This window comes from Ambystoma mexicanum, chromosome 7q, assembly GCF_040938575.1.
Source record: "Ambystoma mexicanum isolate Mex_15411 chromosome 7q, UKY_AmexF1_1, whole genome shotgun sequence".
In the NCBI taxonomy this organism is placed as follows: domain Eukaryota; kingdom Metazoa; phylum Chordata; class Amphibia; order Caudata; family Ambystomatidae; genus Ambystoma; species Ambystoma mexicanum.
Window position 1 is genome coordinate 491,372,236 of NC_090941.1, and position 21,418 is coordinate 491,393,653.

The 21,418-nt window shown below is 48.5% G+C and overlaps 1 protein-coding gene across 3 annotated transcripts in view; it reads right to left on the minus strand.

The window, feature by feature from the left end:
• PHF11 (PHD finger protein 11) overlaps positions 1–21,418 on the minus strand; it is a 1,101,640-nt gene that overhangs the window by 198,656 nt on the left and 881,566 nt on the right. For all 3 annotated transcript variants that reach the window (XM_069639873.1, XM_069639871.1, XM_069639872.1), the window contains exon 12: positions 18,043–18,127. In XM_069639873.1, the coding sequence (XP_069495974.1) occupies positions 18,043–18,127 (85 nt within the window). The remainder of the gene's footprint in view (positions 1–18,042; positions 18,128–21,418) is intronic.

A 21,418-nucleotide genomic window follows, 5' to 3' on the forward strand; every position in this document is an offset into this window, starting at 1 on the left:
CACCCTGCCCCGAGGCAGATGGAGAGCTTGGCGTTCACTTACCTAAGGTGAGGGCGTTAACCTTTGGGGTTCTACAGGAGAAGAGAAAGGGAAGAGGACAGAGGCACCCAATAACCCCAGTTCATTAATCCCATATTTTCTATCTGCAGACATCTTACTCTTCGAGTCAGACATACAGTGCACAGAGGTCCAGCCCAAAGAGCCAACCGTGTGTTACACATCACCTTTGAAGATACGGCATTCACCCAGTCAAGACCGGCGCCTCTGCGGGAATCAGGTGAGCGTTACAGAACACAAAGCCTACCGCAAAACTCCCACCCAGGCGCTATGGAAACCTCGGATACCGACCAGCTAGCCCAGTTACTTGGGGAACTAAGAGCAGAAGTGCATGCAGCCCGTCAGGAAACGAATGCTCTAAGAAGGGAACTGATTATTTCCAAGGAGCGAACAGACGATCTCGCTAGACAATTGCTACAGTCACAAGCCGGACAAACTCCGTTACCCGCATCAGGGGCAAATCTTCCTTCAACATCCTCTATGAACCCAGTGCAGATCAACCTACCTGGGAATGTACCTCTGGCTCCGCCCGAACGATTTTCTGGTGACCCAAAGAGGTTTGCAGTATTTATTAATCAGTGCCGGTTGCACTTCTTATGCCGGCCAACAGCCTTTCCAACTGATCAAGCTAAGGTAGCTTTCGTGCTTTCGTACCTTAGTGGCAATGCGGCAGACTGGTCGATCCCTCTAGTTAATCAAGATGATCCGGTTCTCCATGATTTTCAAGCTTTTCAGCTCAGTATGGAAAAACTGTTTGCAAGACATTCACAGGGGCAGGCCTTGGACAATGAGCTCCTTTCATTGCGACAGGGTAATCAAGAACTTTTGGCTTATATTGCGTCTTTCAACAGACTGATAGTGGAAACTCGATGGCCTGAGGACAAAAGGATTACGCTGTTTTATAGAGGTCTACGTGGAGAGCTCAAAGATGTGTTAGCCCAAGTAGTGAATCCCCCGCAAGACTGTTCGGACTATATTGACTTAGTCGTTCAAATTGACCACAGACTGCAGAACAGGAAGGCCGATCGTTCCAAGTTTGATGCTCGAGTATTTTCCAAACCACCAACTCCTACCAAAGGAGTAGACTCCGGGGAACCCATGCAAATAGGGGGCCTGAAAGGACCACTAACACAAAAGGAGCGGGAAAGGAGAAAACAGCTGCAATTATGCCTCTATTGCGGAAACTCGGGGCACTTTCTTCGAGACTGTCCGGTGAAACCAGCCAAGAAGGCAGTAGGAGCTGCAGTTACCAGGCTCGCAAACTCTGAGCAGGGAAACGACCTCGCCCGACAAGAATAGAGGTCCTCTTGCCGAGCGTTAAAACCAGTTCCGTGACCTCGCATTTCGTGATACCTATGGTCCTCATTAGCCCTGAACATCCGGATCGATTACATGCGATTGAAGCTTACGTCGACAGCGGTGCCATCGGCAATTATGTGGATCATGAAATGGTTTTGAGGATGAATCTGACTCTTTGTCCAAAGGCTGTAAAGGACGTCATTACTACGGTGGATGGTACGGAGATAGCCTCCGGACCAGTAACGCATACCACCCAAGAAGTGACGCTAGTAAGTCAAGATGGACACCATGAGAAGATCGTGTTCGATGTGATCAAGGCCCCTCAGTTCCAGATTATTCTAGGAATTCCTTGGTTAGAGTAGCACAATCCTCAGATCGATTGGTGAGTAAGAACGGTTCAGTTTCCAGAATGTGTCTCTACTTGTCACCCTCGACCTGGTGTTGCACTGGCAGCAATTTCCTCAGAGGCTCCCCAGTTACCTCCTGAATACCTAGAATTCCAAGATGTTTTCCGGAAGGATCAGGCTAACTCTCTACCTCCTCATAGGTCTTATGACTGCCAGATAGACCTGATACCTGGATCTACTCCTCCTTGTAGTAGAATTTATGCCCTCACCGAGCCTGAGAATCTTCACCTCCGACAATACCTGGATCAATACCTAGCGAATGGGTTTATTCGTCCTTCCAAGTCCCCTGCTTCCTCAGCTTTGTTCTTCGTTCCAAAAAAAGAAAGGGACCTTAGAACTTGTATAGATTATCGCGCCCTGAACCAGATCACCGTTAAGAATAGATATCCGTTACCTTTGATCCCTGAACTCCTGGACCAAGTCAGAAAAGCATGCATATATACAAAGCTGGATCTTAGAGGAGCCTACCACTTGGTACGAGTAAAAGAGGGCGATGAATGGAAGACGGCCTTCCGCACCAAGTATGGGCTATTTGAATATCAGGTCATGCCCTTCGGACTTTACAATGCCCCGGCCGCCTTTCAATATTTTATGAACGATGTCCTCAGAGAGCTCATAGATGTGTGTGTTGTTGTTTACATTGACGACATCCTCGTTTATTCTTCATCGGAAACTGAACATCGGAAACACGTGAAAATGGTCCTCGAGAGATTGCGTCAACACAAACTTTTCGCTAAGTTGGAAAAATGTGTTTTCAACGTGACTGAAGTTGAATTCTTGGGATTCATATTATCACCTAGCGGAGTGCGAATGGATTCAAAGAAGGTCGATGCAATTCTCAAATGGCCATCGCCATCCTCCGTAAAAGGTGTTCAAAGCATGTTAGGCTTCGCTAACTTTTACCGCAGGTTTATCCCCGAATTCTCTCGAATAGTCCAGCCCATCACCGCCTTGTTAAAGAAAAACAAACGTTTTGAATGGTCTACCGAGGCGGAACAAGCTTTCCAGAATTTGAAGACTAGATTTATCTCTGCACCGATCTTAAAACATCCTCGCCCAGAACTCCCCTACATCGTTGAAACCGATGCTTCGAGCTTTGCCATGGGGGCAGTTCTATCACAAAAGGACCCAGTAACCAATCAGTTGCATCCCGTGGCATTTTGGTCCCGCAAATTCTCACCTCCTGAAATCAATTACACTATTACTGAAAAGGAACTTCTAGCTATCAAGTCCGCCTTTAAGGCTTGGCGGCATTATCTTCTGGGGGCCCGACACACCGTCACTGTGATTACAGATCACCGAAACCTGCAATATTTGAAAACCGCAAAAGCTCAATCCTCTAGGCAACTCCGTTGGGCACTATTCTTTGCCGAGTTTGACTTCATAGTTACTTATCGACCTGGTACAAAAAACGGTAAAGCTGATGCCCTTTCTCGGATGGGAGTGGAAGAACATTTGATCAATCCTAAACCTGTACCTATCATTCCCGAACAAAGAATTTTAGGTGTAATCGCCACACAATCCATAGAGGAAGTTAAGGATAAAGCCAGGCTACTGGTAACTCCAGCAGACATACAGAATTGGCATCTGCAGGGAAAGGACTTTACGGTGAAGGACAACCTATTATATTTCCAAGAACGGTTATACCTGCCCAGCACAGATTTACAAAAAAAGGTAATCTCTTGTTATCACGATTCTTTAATGGAAGGACATCCCGGTATGACCAAGACCTCGGAAAAGATCAAGCGCTACTTCTGGTGGCCGTCTTGGAAAAAAGATATCAGAGACTTTATAATGTCCTGTGGAGTATGCGCCCAAAACAAGAGTCAAAAGGAAAAACCAGCCGGCCTCTTACGCCCTATTGACATCCCGCCTCGCCCTTGGCATACGCTTTCTATGGACTTCATCACCGATCTACCTCCATGCTCCGGATACAATACGATCTTAGTAATCGTGGACCTATTCTCCAAGATGGCGCATTTCATTCCACTCAAAGGCTTACCAACAGCAGCAACTCTGGCCCGGGAATTTCTCGAAAACATCGTCCGACTGCACGGTTTTCCTTCAGTTCTAATTTCGGATCGAGGTAGTCAATTTATTTCTCATTTTTGGCGAAGTTGCTGTCGGTCGGCTCAAATTGATGTGAGACTTTCGACCAGCCACCACCCTCAAACCGACGGACAAACCGAGAGGACCAATCAAACTCTGGAACAGTATTTGCGCTGCATGCTACAACAAACTGAAAAAACTTGGAAAGATATCCTTTGGATAGCCGAATATGCCTACAATAACTCTGTCCGCTCGGGAACTGGGAAGACCCCGTTTTTTCTTTTATACGGTAGTCACCCTTGAACCTCGGAGTTGGATCCACTCCAAGATCTTGGAACACCAGCAGTAGACCACCTGCATTCTACAATCACCCAAGCCTTTAAGGAAGCCGTTTCTCACCTTCAAAGGGCTAAAGAACAATACAAGAAAGGAGCAGGCCAACATCGGAAGGAAGCCCCCCAATATCAAGTAGGAGATCAAGTCTGGTTATCCACCAAATATCTACCTCTAAAAGGACCACGCACATTCAACCCAAGATACCTTGGTCCCTATTCCTTCACTACCATAGTAAATCCAGTAGCGGTCAAGTTGGACTTGCCCCCTCACATGAAGATACATCCGGTCTTCCACGTCTCTCTATTAAAACCCGTGCAACCTCAAACCTGACTAACTACATCTCCAAAACCTATTCTAGTTGATGGAGAACTCGAGTTTGAAGTCAAAAGCATCCTGGATTCCAAGATATCCAAATCTAAACTATTTTACCTGATTGACTGGAAAGGCTACGGTCCCCAAGAAAGATCCTGGGAACCTGCAGAATATGTCCACGCGCCTCGTCTAATCAAAAGATTTCATCGAACATTTCCTAACAAGCCCAAACCCCCGGAGAAGCCCGGTTTGGGAGGGGCCTTGAGGGGGGGTGCTGTCATGATCTCTGCTTCCAAAAGATCAGGACTTGCCTGACTCCCTTGGAAGCAGACCCATAACCCCGGTTCCGAGTGCCAGCCAGTCCCAATTGGGACCTTTTGGACCCTGTCCTGGCGCCAGTGGCACCAGGCTCATAAAGATGCCCAGTCCCAGCGCTGGAAGCGACGGGCTCATAATGCTTGGGTGGACTTACCTGCAGCAGACCATGCTGCTTACTTACCTGCCAGTTGAACCCCTGATCCTCTTCTGTTTGGGACTACTTTTCCTGTTGGGTGGGGCAGGAGCCACTCCCTAGGTTCAGAACACTGGAACTCTTCCGGAAAGCAGGAACTCTTTTCTTACCTAGGCGTGGCTGTGGAAGGAGACACCTAAGCACTACAGGAGACTATTTAAACCACACCCGATGGATGAATCTTGCTTTGTGTTATTCTGCATTCTCTGCAGCAGAACGCTCATTGTGACTTCTGCTTCTGATCCTGGGCCTAAGGGAACAAAGGCTTACCATCCTGGAATCCAGTCTTCAGCAGCACCTGTAAAGACAAAGGCCCTCATTACGACCCTGGCGGAAATCGGAAAACGATGGCGGAAATGCAATACCGCCATCGAATAGCGCTCGGTGCGACTATGACCCGTCACCGCAAAGTACGAAGCCATTAGCGACACCGTAGTGAACGCCAACGCTAACTGCACCAAGTACGCGCGCGCGCGCCATGCCAAACCGTAAATACCACCATGGCGCAAGGGTACGCGAATTCCGACCCTAGCGGACATGTACCTAACGCCATCAAGCATGGCGGAAAGCACCATTCCGCCATGGTGAGAAGTACGGCATCGCGAATCAACCGTAAACGGCCCCACTGAGTGCCTGTACACCGCTCCCTGCCCACAAAGTACAACTCCCCATAGGTGCAATGAAGTCACAATGCAACCAGTGAAATATACAAGTCACCCATGCATGCCAACGAACAAAAGAATCACAAGAGGGGCCAATGGGAGCTGCAGGGCACAGATGGCACAAATACAGAAGCCATTCCAATGGACATGACCACAGTCCCCCCCCAGAAACGCACGCAAACACAGGCACCTGTGACCAGCAATATTCCGAAAATCACAACATTCCACCAGTCCACCTGGCTGACCGGCATCTGTTACACAAAACCCAATCCCCCGCCCCTGAGCATGACAACATTCAAACAGTCATATTGGCAGCCCCCATCCCTGACCTCACTGGGCTCCGTAGGCAAACGCGCCCAGCACAGTACCACGCGACTATACTCCGAAGCTGGAACCCAATGCAGATCTCCTCACAATACATCGCTCCCCAAATAGGAATATGCCACATCACTCGCAAAGAAGAACGCTACACGGCCCATATCAGAATAGAAATTTAATGCACAACTAAATCACCAAGCCCATACAGCCATTAGTCCATGAACTCCAAAACACATATCACCATTGTGGGCTGCATCCGCAAGGAATGACCAGCTACTACTTGTGTGACGCCCTGTTCCATCATGGTACACAGAGCCACAATCACGTACGAAAAGGCAACATGGAAGCGCACAGAACCGCAGGCCCGTCCCAATGGGGAGGCACTAGTCCAGCTGAAAGGCCGAAATGTTGCTCCGAGCCACTAGTACTGCGTAAGGGCATGTGGCCCATTGGCGATCGTCCCATAAGATCGTAATGCTGCTCCACTGATTAACACGAAGCAGCAGGTGTCGGGAGTAAACGCCATCTGCAGGAGTGGCATACAGATGGCAGTGGCAAAAGGGGAGGAGATACCTGTCAACCAAAAGAAAAGAAAAAGAACAGAATAGCCATCAGAACTACATTCGAACAACTCACTTCAATGATCACACTAAATCCACAGTCATATGCATGCTAGCCCACTCGAAAGGATCATCACCACCCCAAAACCACTTGCGACTCATAACTATCTATATCGAGGTGTAAACACCATCACAAACGAGTGTACCTGTGCATGCGTCTGTCAAAACAGATTCCATCAGATGGGAATGTTAACGTGCATGGACACAAGTGTCTGAAGGCGCGTCGAGACAGGGAGGGCTCAACAAGGCCAGATAGACGATGGTCCCACTATGGCAGCCCTGCATCACATAGCGCAGGGGAGGCGGATAGATTCCAAGAAGCCCTGTACATGGCAAACCCTGTATCAAATCACCTGCCCATGCATCCATTCATCATTCCCTCATCCTGTTATAAAAACGCCTGAATATTTACTCACAAAACATTCGAAATTTCCATTGAGTCTGTGCGTTATGCAGCCTGCAAAATCCACAGTGCCCCAGCCCGTAATTCCAGTGTTGTGAAGTTACATGTATTTGGGAACGTCCGGCCTCATCGCCCACGTCACTATTGCGCATCCCAAACTATTCATATCAATCATTGCTTCCTCGCCATGGCCCCTGTCTCAAGGACATTGAACAATAGAACGTTATATTTGCAGTCAGACCTGTGGGCATCTCCTCTCCGCTAGCTGAAAACCGAAAGCGCCGCCCTTCGAATTCCTCATTTGCAACATCACGTCGAAAAGGCATCTGTGGCCGTTTGAAATCACAAATTAATCCATCTAGTGCGGCTGTGTGTGAAAATGGCAACTGCCATCACCCACTAATGGGACGCCCCGCCCGTCGTTGCAACTCGGTACAGTGATGCATGAGGGCCCACCGTTACTCGAGTACTACGTTCCACTGACCCATCACAAGTCTGTTCGCGACTGCAAAGATTGTATGTGAAACAATGGGACCATAGCCGAATTTACATATCAACAAATGTTACACGGCCATCGGGTACAAATACATGATTGCAATAGCAAGATGCCATTCGGAGCAGGAAATTACCAACACAAAAGTGGGATTCCATGCACTTGCCGGCATACCGGGTTGCATTGGTGCCATCGACTGCACCCATGTGGAATTGGTCGTCCCACATGCCATGGAGGCCCAGTACCGCAACCGAAAACAATTTCATTCCCTGAATGTACAAATGGTGTGTGACTCCAACAGGATCATTACACATTGTTGTGCCAGATTCCCTGGATCAACCCATGATTCTATGGTCTTGAGGAACTCTACTATACCACGCTACATGGAGCGACACGCAGGGAACAGATCCTGGCTACTCGGTGAGTCTCATTTCATGCATGATGATGTGGGGTATGTGATGCGGCAATGACCTGGCAGGAAGGGGGGGGGGGTGTGCGTACGTAGCAATGGCATTCCACATCATACGTTTATCGTCCACATACAGGTGATGCTGGGTATCCACTGAAGAGATGGCTCCTCACACCAGTCCGGAACCCACGGGACCAGCATGAGGAGGACTACAACCATGCCCACTCACGTACCCGTGTAGTCATTGAACAGGCATTCGGCCTACTGCAGACTCGTTTCCGCTGCCTCAGCAGGTCTGGCGGGGCACTCCTGTACCGCCATGAGAAGGTTGCAAAGATGGTCATGGCATGTGTCATGCTCCACAACATGTGCGTACGTAGAAATGTGCCCATGCCCCCTGACGCAGAACTGCAAGCACCTGATGATGGTCATGATGAGGGTGGGGATGTGGCAGCACCTCAAGGAGTCTGCGAGGCACCGGAGGGCCGTGACATTCGTCAGCATCTCATTGATGCATGCTTCTAGCACTCACGCCTGGTGGCTGATACATGGACACGGGACTCGTGGCACTGTGTGTGTCTGGTACATGCACAATATGGACTGTACGCCTATGATGGCCTAGTACACAAAGATCATTGTCCACACATCTCATTGGTTGATCGTGCACTGTTTATGGCATATGTGATATCATGTTGAACACCCTATCGACCCGCCACCCAAGTGAGCCCAACACACCCCCTCCACCCTCCTACCTCCCCCCCGAACACCAGTGTCCAAAGATGCTCATTGTCAGTGGGCTGTCGCTATTGCAAGCCCCCTCTGCGGGTGTCAGGGGCACCCCTGCCTGTGGAGCGCAGGTTCCTCCCAGATCTACGTTGGGGGCTGCCCTGGACGGAACTTGCAACGGATGATGTGTCTGCCTGCTCACGTCCATGCATGTCCCTAAGGGTTTGTGAGAGCTCAGTGAGCACACGGCGCACTGCGGCAAGTTCGGCACATACGTCTTTGGACGTCGCATGCAGTTCCCCCCTCAGGCTCTCGGTGCTTCTCTCCATTTGGACTCTCAGGCTCTCGGTGCTACTCTCCATTTGTGCCCTTAGTGTCTCTGTACTTCTCTCCATTTCTGCCCTGAGTGTCTCAGTTGATGTTTCTATGTCTGCCTTAGTGCGCCCACATTCATCGGCATGGTCCTTGAGGAGCGTGGCCAGTTGCTGCTGTTGCACGATTAACTGGTCGAGGGAGTGTTGCCTCTGCTGGGCCATGGCCATTTGCGGGGGTGTCACAGAGGGGCTGGTCACCTCATGTTGCCTTGCCACAGGGCTTGTGGGGGATGGCCAGTCGTCGTCTTGTGGGTGCCCCTGCGTGGTATCCTCATGTTGTATGGGATGGGACAGACAGGGGGAATGGGACAGGTCATGGATGGATCTGACTTCGACATCCCCGTCTTCTGTGTCGGAGCATGCTGCCATCAATGGGGTGTCACCTATGGTGCTGCTGCCACCAGAGGCAGTGCCTTCTGTGGCATCCGTTGGGGGGACCTGTGGTGGTGGTGTTGTGGGCATGCTGGCTGCTGGGGTGCCTGTTGATGTTCCCTCCTCTGTGCTGCCACCTGATGTGTGCTGCTGCCGTGTCTTGATGCGTGCAGCTGAGGTGGAGGGTCTTTGGCCGTTGGTCTTGGCCCTCTTTGCAGGTGCGCTGGTAGGGGTGTCCTGATGCTCGTCGTTTGGATCAGACCCTGTGGTGGAGTAAAGGAGGGCGAGGGTTATTAATGGGTCTGTGGGTATTGGAATGGCATTGTATCACATGCATTGGGGTGGTACCTGAGGGTGATTTGGGTCGGGGCCTTGGAGGTGCTTTCATTTGTGTGTGGAGTGAGGGTGCAGTTGTTTGGCAGCCTGCAGTTAGGGTGTGCCTGCTGCACGTGTAGTGGGTGTTTTAGGGGTTTTTAATTATTTATGTATTTATTGTGAGTTTTAAAGTGCGCTATCAGGGCGATGTGTGTGGACGTTCTCCTGGACATGTGTTTCTGTTGCACTATGTGGACACATGGTACTTCACATGATTGGACATTGTGGATTTAGCATTGTTTTATCTGACCCACCTACCTGAATCTTCGGATGTCTGCACTCCTTTCTCCATCCCTCCGACTCCCTCTATGCTCTCCATTCCGATGGTGGAGGCACAGATTTCTTCCCAGGGGGTCAACTTGATGGGTGATTCAGGACCTCCCCCGGTGGCTGTGGCAATGTTGCGGTTGGCAGAGAGTATGCTGCGGACGCGTATCCGCAGGTCGTCCCATCGCTTTCTGCATTGCTGTGGGTTGCGGGGTGCGGTCCCCACCGCACTTACCCACTGTGCCACCAGAGCCCATATGGCCTTCTTGTTCGCAAGTGCCGTCCTGGTCATTTGCGTGGAGAAGACGACGGCAGCATTCTCCTGGAGGGTCTCTGTTAGCACGGTGAGTTCCTCACGGGAGAAGTGGACCTGCCGCTTGCGGTCGCACGCTTTCTTCGCTACTTTTCCCATTTTTCTTGGTTTCGCTAGGGTGGATGACGGGTTGGGGTGTGTCTCGGGGTAGTGTTTTTAGTGGTTGTGTGGTTTTTGTGGTTTTATAGGTGTACGGCGGGATGTTTCCCGTTCCGGGCCCATGTTTTTACTTCCGTTTCCGTATATTTCCGGTCACCGTACTTTCCGGTAGGCGCACTCTGCGGTGTCCGCTGTGATGGGTGGCGGTATTGCACCTAGGGCGCCGTACGGCGGCGGTGTGGGCCGTTTTGGGGTCATTTCCGCCATCGCGGACTTTGCACTTCCGCCATGCCGTGGTGCTCGTGCCCGATGGGTCGGAATGGGCCGCACTTTGCTCCTTCGTGCAATGGCGGAAACGCTATTTACGCTGTTGCGGTCCGGTCAGTCACTTTCCGCCAGGGTCGTAATGAGGGCCAAAGAAAGAACAGGTTAGCACTATGGTCTTCAGTGGCAGCGCATCTCTTACCTGGTCCATCGGCTGTCACCAACGCCTCGCGCTGCATTCCGGCATCTGAAAGACAAAGGCTTACCTACTCTTCGCATGCTCCGGAGGTCTTCGCACTGCATTCCGGCATCTGAAAGACAAAAGCTTACCAGCTCTTTGCACTCTCCGGAGGCCTTCGGCGCTGCATCCCGCATCTGAAAGACAAAAGAAGGTGCGTTTAAAAACATTGGGCAACTTTATTACTCACGTGCCATTACTCCTTCCCACGCCGAATCCAGTGGGTATTCCAGCACCCTTCAGCTTCTCTAAAGCTCCGAACTTGTACCTGCAAGATAAAAGGGACAGTTAGTGCGCATCATGAAGCAGGCTACAAGCGCTTACTTACGTGCTTCCAGGCGCTTCTATTCCTCACGCGGGTTCCTCAACTCTCATCAGCCCGCCATCCACCATCGCCGGAACCCTGCAAAACAAGAGATATCATTACAAAAGACTTTTAAGACATTTGAAGTGCCCAGAACTTACCGTTCGTGCAGTTAACGACGGACAGCAGTCCTCTGAGGTCAAGAGGCCTGCACCCTTATCCAGTGAAGAAACTGGTTACGGCACCCTGCCCCGAGGCAGATGGAGAGCTCGGCGTTCACTTACCTAAGGTGAGGGCGTTAACCTTTGGGGTTCTACAGGAGAAGAGAAAGGGAAGAGGAGAGAGGCACCCAATAACCCCAGTTCATTAATCCCATATTTTCTATCTGCAGACATCTTACTCTTCGAGTCAGACATACAGTGCACAGAGGTCCAGCCCAAAGAGCCAACCGTGTGTTACACATCAACTTTGAAGATACGGCATTCACCCAGTCAAGACCGGCGCCTCTGCGGGAATCAGGTGAGCGTTACAGAAGGCCAAATGCCTGTCTGCGCTGCAGCCGCCACCCACTCTCCTACCTCCATTCGGCCCGATGCCTGCAGGCCCTGCACCCTGGAGATATTTCCCGTTTTTCCTGCCCTTCCCCACCCGCTCTCCTTTCCCTGCTCCCTTTTCCGTTGTCTCGCTGCACCACAGCCCTTCTCCGTTCCCCTTGCCGTGCCCTATTTTCTGTGCCAGTCCCTCTTGCCTTCTTAGTGGGTGTCCTATCACCACCACCACTCTCAGCTATTATTTACACCGCCTTCCCCTGTCCACTTCTATACCCTCACTCTGTCCTTCTCTTAGTCTGCTCCTCCGCACCGCCTACCTCTCCCCTTTCACCCCTGTGACCTCTTCAGTCTGCCTGTCAACCCTCTGGGGTTTAAGGGAACCAATTCCATGCCCCTCGGCCCCCGAGCCTCCACCACCACTGCTCTGCCTTAACCTGAGCAGCATCCTGGGGCAGGGGGACATACAGCTGCTCTGTTCAATACTGCAGGCGACGGACCCTTCCACCCAGAATTCCCTGAGGTCAGATTCAGGAATGAAGCCCAAGGCCAGCCCGCACAGCTTTCTCTGTCTAGCGAGCGTTATGTACCCTCTTCGCTGCCATGCCCACTCAGTCAAGCCGAATAATGATTTCCAGCAGGACAGCAGTGAAAGGGGGCATTTTTTTACTGAACGTTTTCAGAACTTCTAAAAACACGTTAAAACTATAAAATATATTTTTTTCCACCTAGGAATTCAGACTGGTAGTGTCAGAGTCGTGCCTCTTTTGACCAATAAAACAATGTGCAAAGATATACTGTTGCAACATTAAAACATGTATGTATTGTATATCGCTATTAAGGACACCTCAGAAAATCACACTTTGAACGCTTTGTTCACAATGAAGCTACGATTGAAATCAAGGCTTTTTGGAATTGCCCAAAGTTGGGAGGGCAGGTCTCATTGCATACATCCCAACATTATCCATTCCATTAGGGAAACGTAAGTCTGCCCAGCCCTAGTTTTAGCTTTGCATTTTGGGACGTGGTCCAGGTTTTATAATGGGGCAATCCAGGACTTCAAGTCCCAGAATGCAAAGGTAAAAGCAGGGCTAGACTAATGTTTACTGAATTAAATGGATGAAGCTATGTCATGGACTTTAGCTTCGATGAAGCTGTGAAGATGTACTAAGATTATACAACTTTTTCTTAGACTTGATTGTGATTGTATTTAAATGATTAATTACTCTTTTATAAGTACCATAAAACAGTCTCTAAGGGAGGTGCTGCCATATGGCTGCTTCAAGGTGTTTGAACATTAGACATTTAAAGCAAAACATTATAATTAAACCTCAACATAGTATAACATGACCGAACAAGCTAGTATAAACGGAAACAGCATCACATGCTTCCCCCCCACACCCCAAAGGTGTGAATAAATACATACAAATGCAAGTTAAAAAAGCAACGCTAAGGTGACTAGTTCATTTGCATTTAGATTGGGCTCCATTATAACCCTGGCGGTAGCCACGCTCTTAAAACCGGCACGGGTGCCGCCGAAGTTGCATCCGGGGTCGGCACCCGCGAATGGCCAATTACCAGGTTTCACCACCTTTCACCACCTTTCAAAGTCACCAGCCGCCACTGCTCCTTACACTAAATCTATCTTCACTTGTTTCCCAGTCATGCCTCTGGCCGGAGGCTCCTGCAAACAAAAACACTGGCAAGCATCAGAGGCATTAGAGGCATGGCTGGAGAGAAGGGTCTGCATGATGAGGGTAACAGGAATTGAGGCTGGTTTAAATACTTCAGACCAAAGCGCTAGGACTGGCTCTGGGTCTCACCTTATCTTTGATACAATTAGTCCATCTCCCTCTTGACAAAGGCAGTGTACTAGCTTTGCAACACTGTATTGCTCCTACTCAAGCTGGCCCGTCATGTTCTAGCAAAGTTTTGAAAAGCATATGCTGCAGTTGTTTCTATTCTATATATGAAAGGGAGTGTTAGTGCTCATAGGGTATACTTGTCAGAGGGTGCTTGTGCTACTTTACACTGTGCTTTGCTCATTGTGAAAGAAACCTGCTTTTTTTATGTGGACCGCTGCCGCATGACAATTTCCATACAGTTATCATTTTTGGATACGTCGGCTAGATGTTTCATACTTTGTACTCTCTTCCGAAGGTGAAAACTCAATTTTACTTCCCTGAAATAGCACTTACTATACTATGAAAATAGAAAGTAAAATAGCCCCACCTCAAAATCTAGAAAAATCTTCCCTGAACACTGGTTATGACACACACATGCATGAGATATTGGTACCCTGGTTTTGATAAAGGTCCCTGATATTTTCCTGGATTCTTTGAAGCAGCGATCTGAAACACTTCTGAGGGTATACCAGTCAGTCTTTGTGGGGGTGGTGAGCCTGTGGGATCCCACTCCTTCCACTGTCTGGGAGGCACGCCGGGTAGCAGTCAAACCAACCCAGACGCGAGTGGTTTGGGCCCCCTCACATAATAACATGGGAAGTTCAGTCAACTTACCACCCAAAGCAAACAAACCTCACTTAGCACATTACAAATATTTTGTCTCAACCCCAAAACAGTCAAGCTAAGGTTGGATTCAACAGTGCCCAAAAATCAATGCAGACAAAAATCAAAAGGAAGAGGAAATTGTGGTCTCTATATACATGTAGCCCTGAAACTCAAACAATAAAAGCCCAGAAATCCTTATCTAAAACACATAAGCAAAGTCAACTGTTAGGCAAGATTTGGAGTAGTACCCTTTGGGTGCACTACAACAACCTTGACCTTCTGTCAATAGGCATCCAACCTTTGGTATAAGTCTGTACTACACAGGTTGGTAGCGTGATTGAGCAGCCAGGCTTATCTCAAGAGGGGTCAATATGGGCAGTAGTGGAGTTACATAGAGATTTGCAGTGACAAGTATCCAAATTAACTCTTACACACACGGTTTCTTGATGAAACAATTATTAATTTATTTAACAGTCAGTTTGAATAAGCCTTCTTCAGAAGGGGCAATATAATAGTAACACACAAATAAACCTCAAAAATACACACTCTTAGTTTCTCGAAATCAGCAAATACCCATTTGGGATGGCACACAGACACTTCCTACACCCTCAGGTGACTTAAATAGCTAGGACACTGTGGACATTAATGTATCACTGTTGCATTTAGAGCAGTACTTAGAAGTATGGCAAAGAAAAAGGTTATTAGAATAAAACAAGAGATCACACAAATATTCTGAAGCAGGTAAGTACTTTTGAACCCCCCAATGCAGAGCAAGTTAACCCTTTCCTGGAAGTAAGGTACAAAAACACACTCAGAGGAGAGAAGAGTCATTCAGGGAGCCAGGCCAAAGTCAATTGTGCAAAAGTTTAGGTGAGCTGAAGCACTTTACAGGTAGGTAAAAGTCATTCACAATGTTTTAGAAGTCTTTGTAGAAAAGAAGAATCAATGTAGGGCCACAAGCTGATTAGACTTGTGAGGTAAAGAAGCTGTTAGCAACTCTACAAGAAGTAACCAAGACAAGACTCAACTGAGATCAAGTAAGGTTACTCAAGAGGTAGGTTCTCTCAGACTGTACAGTACCTTTGGTTAGAAGAAATGGTTTCAGCTGGCTTCTGTTCCTGTGTGGGTCTGCAGATCCTGTTGTTCCTGTGCCTCAGTCATGGGGACAAGAGGGAGGACTTCTGAGAACTCCTGCAATGTAACGGGACGGTCGGCAACAGAAAAGGACTTACTTCTTTTTGAGCTCCTCACGTCTCAGCAAACAGCACCACCGCAGACTCTCGGATACCACTATGAACTTTTCTCGCATCTGGGGTCCAGCACTCTGTTTAGGTGGCTCAGGCATGGTCAGTCCTTCTTACTACGGGTCTGGAGGATCTTCCAGCAACTCGGGTCCGACTTAAAAGTGATGCACTCCAATCTGGTCTCCTCTCCCTGGCACTTCGGTTCCTGCAGCAGCAAGGAAGTATAGCCAGCTCGGAGAGGATGTCCAGACGAGTTCACTTTGGAGTTGATTGGTCCCATCAACTCAAGGGAAGAAGTCATCCTTACAGGACTTCTCTAGTCGAAACGAATTCAGAGCACAGCAGCAGGGCTTCACTGGGCAATCCAACGGTCCAGGAGTTGCAGCAGGCATCTTCTTCAAGTTCTTCTTCGGATTCGTTCGTCCAGCGGTCGACTCTGACTTCCAAGCCAAAAAGCCTTGGCTTTTATGCAGGTTTCTCCCATTCATTCCAGCCTAGCCGTCAGTCACACAGCAGGGTGGTTGTCCTTGCCGGACAGCTAGCCGGCCATTAACCTTTGGGTGCATTCCTGTAACCAAGGGGATTAAACACCAGGAGTTTCAGGCACCTTCCTCATTCCCTGCACCTGCCAGACACTCTTGAGGCGGAGGCGGGCTTCACTTGTGAATCCCGCCAAAGACAAAACAAACAAAGGGAGCAAACCTGGTTTGGCGTGCAGAGTAAATCTCAAAAAGGACCTTTCCAACAAGAAATGGCGCAAGTAGAAGACCAGGGCCATTTTGACAAAATGGGCACCCATGGGTGTTTTACCCACACTGCAATTGCAGCCCCCGGTAAAAACACACAATGTAGTATAAAGTTAACCACTGCCACCAGCCATTAATTGTAGAAAGGGTAACATAAAAATGTCACATGAGAAACTGGACAAATGGAATACTAAGTAACCCCTCCAGCACCCGATTGTAAGATAGTGGGCCTCATCACGACTTGGGCGGTAACGGTAACGCTATTAGCGCGGGCGGATTAGCCCTACCGCCGAACTCCCCGGCGCTAATAGCGCGCATCACGAGTTTGGCAGTAATGTAAGTCCCCATTCCCCACTGAGCCCATTCGGGAATGCCCCATTCCCCATTGGGCTCAATGGGGAATCTTCGCGCTAATACCGCCGGAGGATTTCCTGCCGGCGGTAATAGCGCGAATTTTCAGCGGATTTCCCCCCAGCTCAGAGCTGGGGCGAAATCTGCCAAAGCTCTGATTCGGCGGACCCTTAAATCCGGCAGTAATAGCACTACCGCCGGATTTAAGGGTTACCGCCGAAGTCGTGATGAGGCCCAGTGTGTGCTGGGCCTAGAAAGTTACAAATGTAAGTAAAGTCAATTTCACTTTACTGTTCTTGGAAACAGTAGTTTAGCCAAGAGAAGGTATTAAAACCTTTGGCAAATCTGAAACACTTCGCTGTGCCACTGCACTGAAGGTGCTGTGTGACACAATGGCCCTCATTACGACCCTGGCGGAAAGGGGTTTACGCCAGCGTAAACTTCGCCGACCCTCTCCGCCTGAGTACGAGGTCCCTTAGCGCCATGGTGAGTTTAACGCCTGCTTTTTGCAGGCGTTAAAATCCATGGCGCTAAGGGACCTTGATGTTAATTACGCCACCGTAATTTACGGTGGCGTAATTAACGCCTTCCCCACTCTCATTATGCCCTATGGGGCAAGAATGGGAATGGGGAAGGGCAAAATGGGGATTGGGGACTTACCGCCCCGCCAAGGTCGGAATGGGGCGGTAAGTCCGCCAACCACCATGGCGGAATTGCACCCTTAGCGCCATGGACCATGGTGCTAATTGCACCATGGTCCTCCGCCAAGGTCGTAATGAGGGCCAATGTAAAGATGATCCCTATGGAGTTTGTCAGGCTCCATACTTAAAGAAACACAGAGTTCAAATCACATTAAAACACAGGAGAGAGTGGGAAAAAAGGGTCTCGCTCTCTCCAGGTTAAAAATTAAAAGTCGTAAAATCCAGCAAAGTTGTTGGGGGTCACTAAGGTAGAGAGAAATTAGCACCTTTCTGAGAATTCTCCCTAATATCAACAGACTTAGGAAACATGTTTCTGCTATTTTACCATTAAACAGAGTATCCCCTCTTCTAGCTCTCACTCCAACTCATTCTCCTGAGAGAATTAGCATTTCCGAACCCCTAATCTCCACAACCAGCAAGCTTTCTAATACTGCACATGAAAACGATGGGAGAGTTTAACTGCTTGTCTTCTATTCACTTTAACAACAGCTGCACTGCTCTACCCACACTTATCCTACCCTTTCCCCTATGATAGGCTTGAAAGCTTGCAAGATGCAGCCACCAACTCACTGCATGACTTGTCAACCCTTACTTTACTGCTCTCCTTTGTAATGATTCTGCTTGGCCATAATGTGTTTTGCTGCAATCTGTTGCCCTTTCAGTAGGTACACATTATATCATGTATAAATCATCCAAGTAAATAAAATAATACATCAAAAAATGGTCTGACCTACCGTTGGTTTGTCCATCATCATCAGCTTGTATTTGTTTGCAGTATTTAGAAAGAAGCATAATCCAATTTGGGTCTGCATTTTCAACCTGTTAGATTATTTTGAAAAAATAAGAAAACACCATCAATGATTTTATCAACATTAAGCAAACAGATATTATCTACTAGGAGGGATAACAATGGATATGTTTAAAAAGGAGAAATGTCTCCTTAAAAACATGAATATGTATACAAAAACATCACAGGGGAGCATGGCCACCTAGTTGTACCCTCCTTCAAATTGTGGCTATGTCTTAGCTCTGGGGCCCATGGTTCACAGAATGGCTTTCCTCAGACATAATTCAAATGATATGTGATAGGATTCCCCCCATCACCACCCACCTCCCTGAGAGAGGCACTGGTCATGTTCCTGCCCTGAATTTCCTGTGCCTCGGGCGGCAACAAGTTGGAGGATCTGACGTTCTAAGGATCTCTGTAGGTTGACTGAGATGCGTATTGCAACAATATAAGGTTGGGCAGCCACACTTCACCTGCAGTAGTAGTGGAGGCTAGTGATGGGACCTGTGATGTACGGCCCTTTATCTAGGTTACTGCTCCGCACTCGTCATAGTGGGACGCCGTCTGGCAGTCAGATGCACAGAAGAGAACAAAAGGAAATCCCCATGCTAGGACTGGACATTCCACACAGAGGCACCTTTTTAGTTGCCTTCATTTAGCACCACAAGAGGCGGCACCTGTGGGTAATCCATGTCAGTGTATAACGTACAGCCAATACTGTAAATTTAACAGACCGGCGGAGTCTGCAAGAGGCGAGGTTGTTTCCTTCTGCCTGCATGATAGTGAGAGCTGGGAAGATTATTCAGAACCGCAGGGAATGGGGAAGAAAATTGGCTGCTCTGAGAATGTGCAACAATGCCCTCACCCCCGCAAAGGGGAGGGCTGATATCAGTCGACCCTCAGTCTTGACTCCTGCCATAGAGCTGCGGCCTGCCATCGTGTGCCAAAGCCTAATGATTGTAACTAACTACCGCTCATAATCTTTGCCCTGATGTGACCATCGGACTGTCCACTGGCTACATAAAGAGGATTTACAGCCTGTTTTGAACTGCGACTGAGGGTTGCTTGGATTTTGTGTCTTGGGCAGCTGCTATCAGAGGACACACCAAAAAAGGAGACATGGGAAAGGGCACTTCTGATTTCTTCACTACTAAGAGATTTACATATCTCTGGTGGTATGGATGATACTCTCGTCCTTGAAAGCTAGTAAAGGCAATGTTACAGAAAACTGAAGCAAACACGTCCTTTACAAATGCTACATTTGACAAGTTCCTGGATTATGTGATAAAGCTTGAGAGGAGCGTGTCACAAATGGAGGATGATTAGCAGTCTAATGTTACGGAGACAAAATGAAATACATTTGGTTTATTGGCAAATTAGAGAAGTTGCACTTTGGTGGCGAAGAAGCTTACCTAGCGTTGACAAGCATTTAGAAAGCGTGGTAAATAAACCGAGGTTCATGAACCTTCGCTTTTTGGGTGAGCCTAGAGGAGCTGTGGGGAACAACCTGGATTCCTTTTTGGAGAGAATTGATTCATGTTTGCCAGTCATGGGCCCCAATGGCGGCCCTTTAGGGGTGAACGTTTCAGGGTGAGCCTGTATAGGTCATTTGCAGATGGAAAGGAAAAGCGTATTCTGACAATTGTGCACCCAGTTGGAATGAAAAAACCAAGGGACACACTACTACTAGCAGTGGACAAAGGGCAGGCTTTCACACAAACGCTCTTTGACATCTGTTCCAGGATATGAGTCAGTCAATGGAGGGATTTTTCCCCTATCTGGAAGGAGTTTGAGAAACTGGGGGCTAGGGCTGGTGTTGTCTCTGTAGCACAACCTAAGGCTACTATTGTGGATAAGATGTATATCTTTTGGGGCTTCCACGTGATTACATAGATCGCTTTTGAAAGGTCTGCATTTATATTGACTCAATTTGATGAAACTATTGTCAAACTGTTTATTTTGTTATGACGGTCACCCCATGTTCCTCCTCGCTACCCCATACTCACTCCGACCTGTGAGGAGTTGAAATGAGAGGCAGACACAAAATGGTAATATTCTCAACATCAGCTATTTTTATTAACAGAAAGGGGTTTGCATAAAGGCATAACTTTCCCTATCCTAAAGAGAATGGGCCTCATTACAACTCAGGCGGTAAGGGTTTTACGGCGCCGTAAACAGCGCCGACCCTTACCGCCTGAGTACGAGGTCCCTTAGCGCCATGGCGGACTTAACACCTGCTTTTAAGCAGGTGTTAAAATCCATGGCGCTAAGGGACCATGGAGTTAATTACGCCACCGTAATTTACGGTGGCGTAATTAACGCCTTCCCCACTCCCATTATGCCCTATGGGGCAAAATGGGAATGGGGAAGGGAAAATGGGGATTTACCGCCCCGCCAAGGTTGGAATGGGGCGGTAAGTCCGCCTACCACCATGGCGTAAACGTAGTTTACGCCATGGTGGTAAAGTCACGGCCCAGGCGGTAACTTACCGCCTGGGTCGTAATGAGGCCCAATGTCCCTTCCTATGAAACTAAAACTAAAGCAGGCTGACCTAGTGTCCAAACTATATCTGACCCTCACACTAACATACACAATCAAAAAGTGCAAGGTAAAATGCTTTGAGTTTCAATTCAACACAAATGTGCAAAAATATAAACATATAACTCTAACCAAAATAATCCTTGTATGCAAGGGTTGGCTCGCTTCCCCTGAATTGTTTCAGGAACATTGTTCAAAATCTTCTTTTTCAACAATAGTCTATTAAAGGCAATGAAAATGTATCTTTCGCCTAATACCCACACTAGGAATAATTGGAACATAACAGTGGAGAAGCTGCTTCCGCTACAAACGATCATCAATGCCAGCACTACTAAACACCCAGACCCCACGGTTTTGGTGGATTTATTCAATTTATGTCCGGCTAACTATCGCCCAATCTTCATCACTCCCTTCCTGGGCAAGCTCCTGGAGAAACCTGCCATTTCCCAGCTTAATCTCCACACTGAATCTGTTGGTTGCCTTCATGACCATCAGTCTGGCTTCAGAGCTGCCAGAAGTACGGAAACTGCTCTCCTGAACATCCGTGAAGATCTGCTCTCCAATCTTTACTCTAACGCCCCTTGTGTCCTCATCCTGCTTGATCTCTCATCTGCCTTTGACACTGTCAACCATGCCATCCTGCTCAACCGTCTCTGTGATAACCTAGGTATCACTGGTCAGGCTCTTGTGTGGCTGACTTCTTTCCTCTCTGACCAACCCTCCCCGGTCCAACTTGGGTCCTTCCTCTCTGCCACCTTTTTCTCTACCTGTGGTGTCCCCAAGGT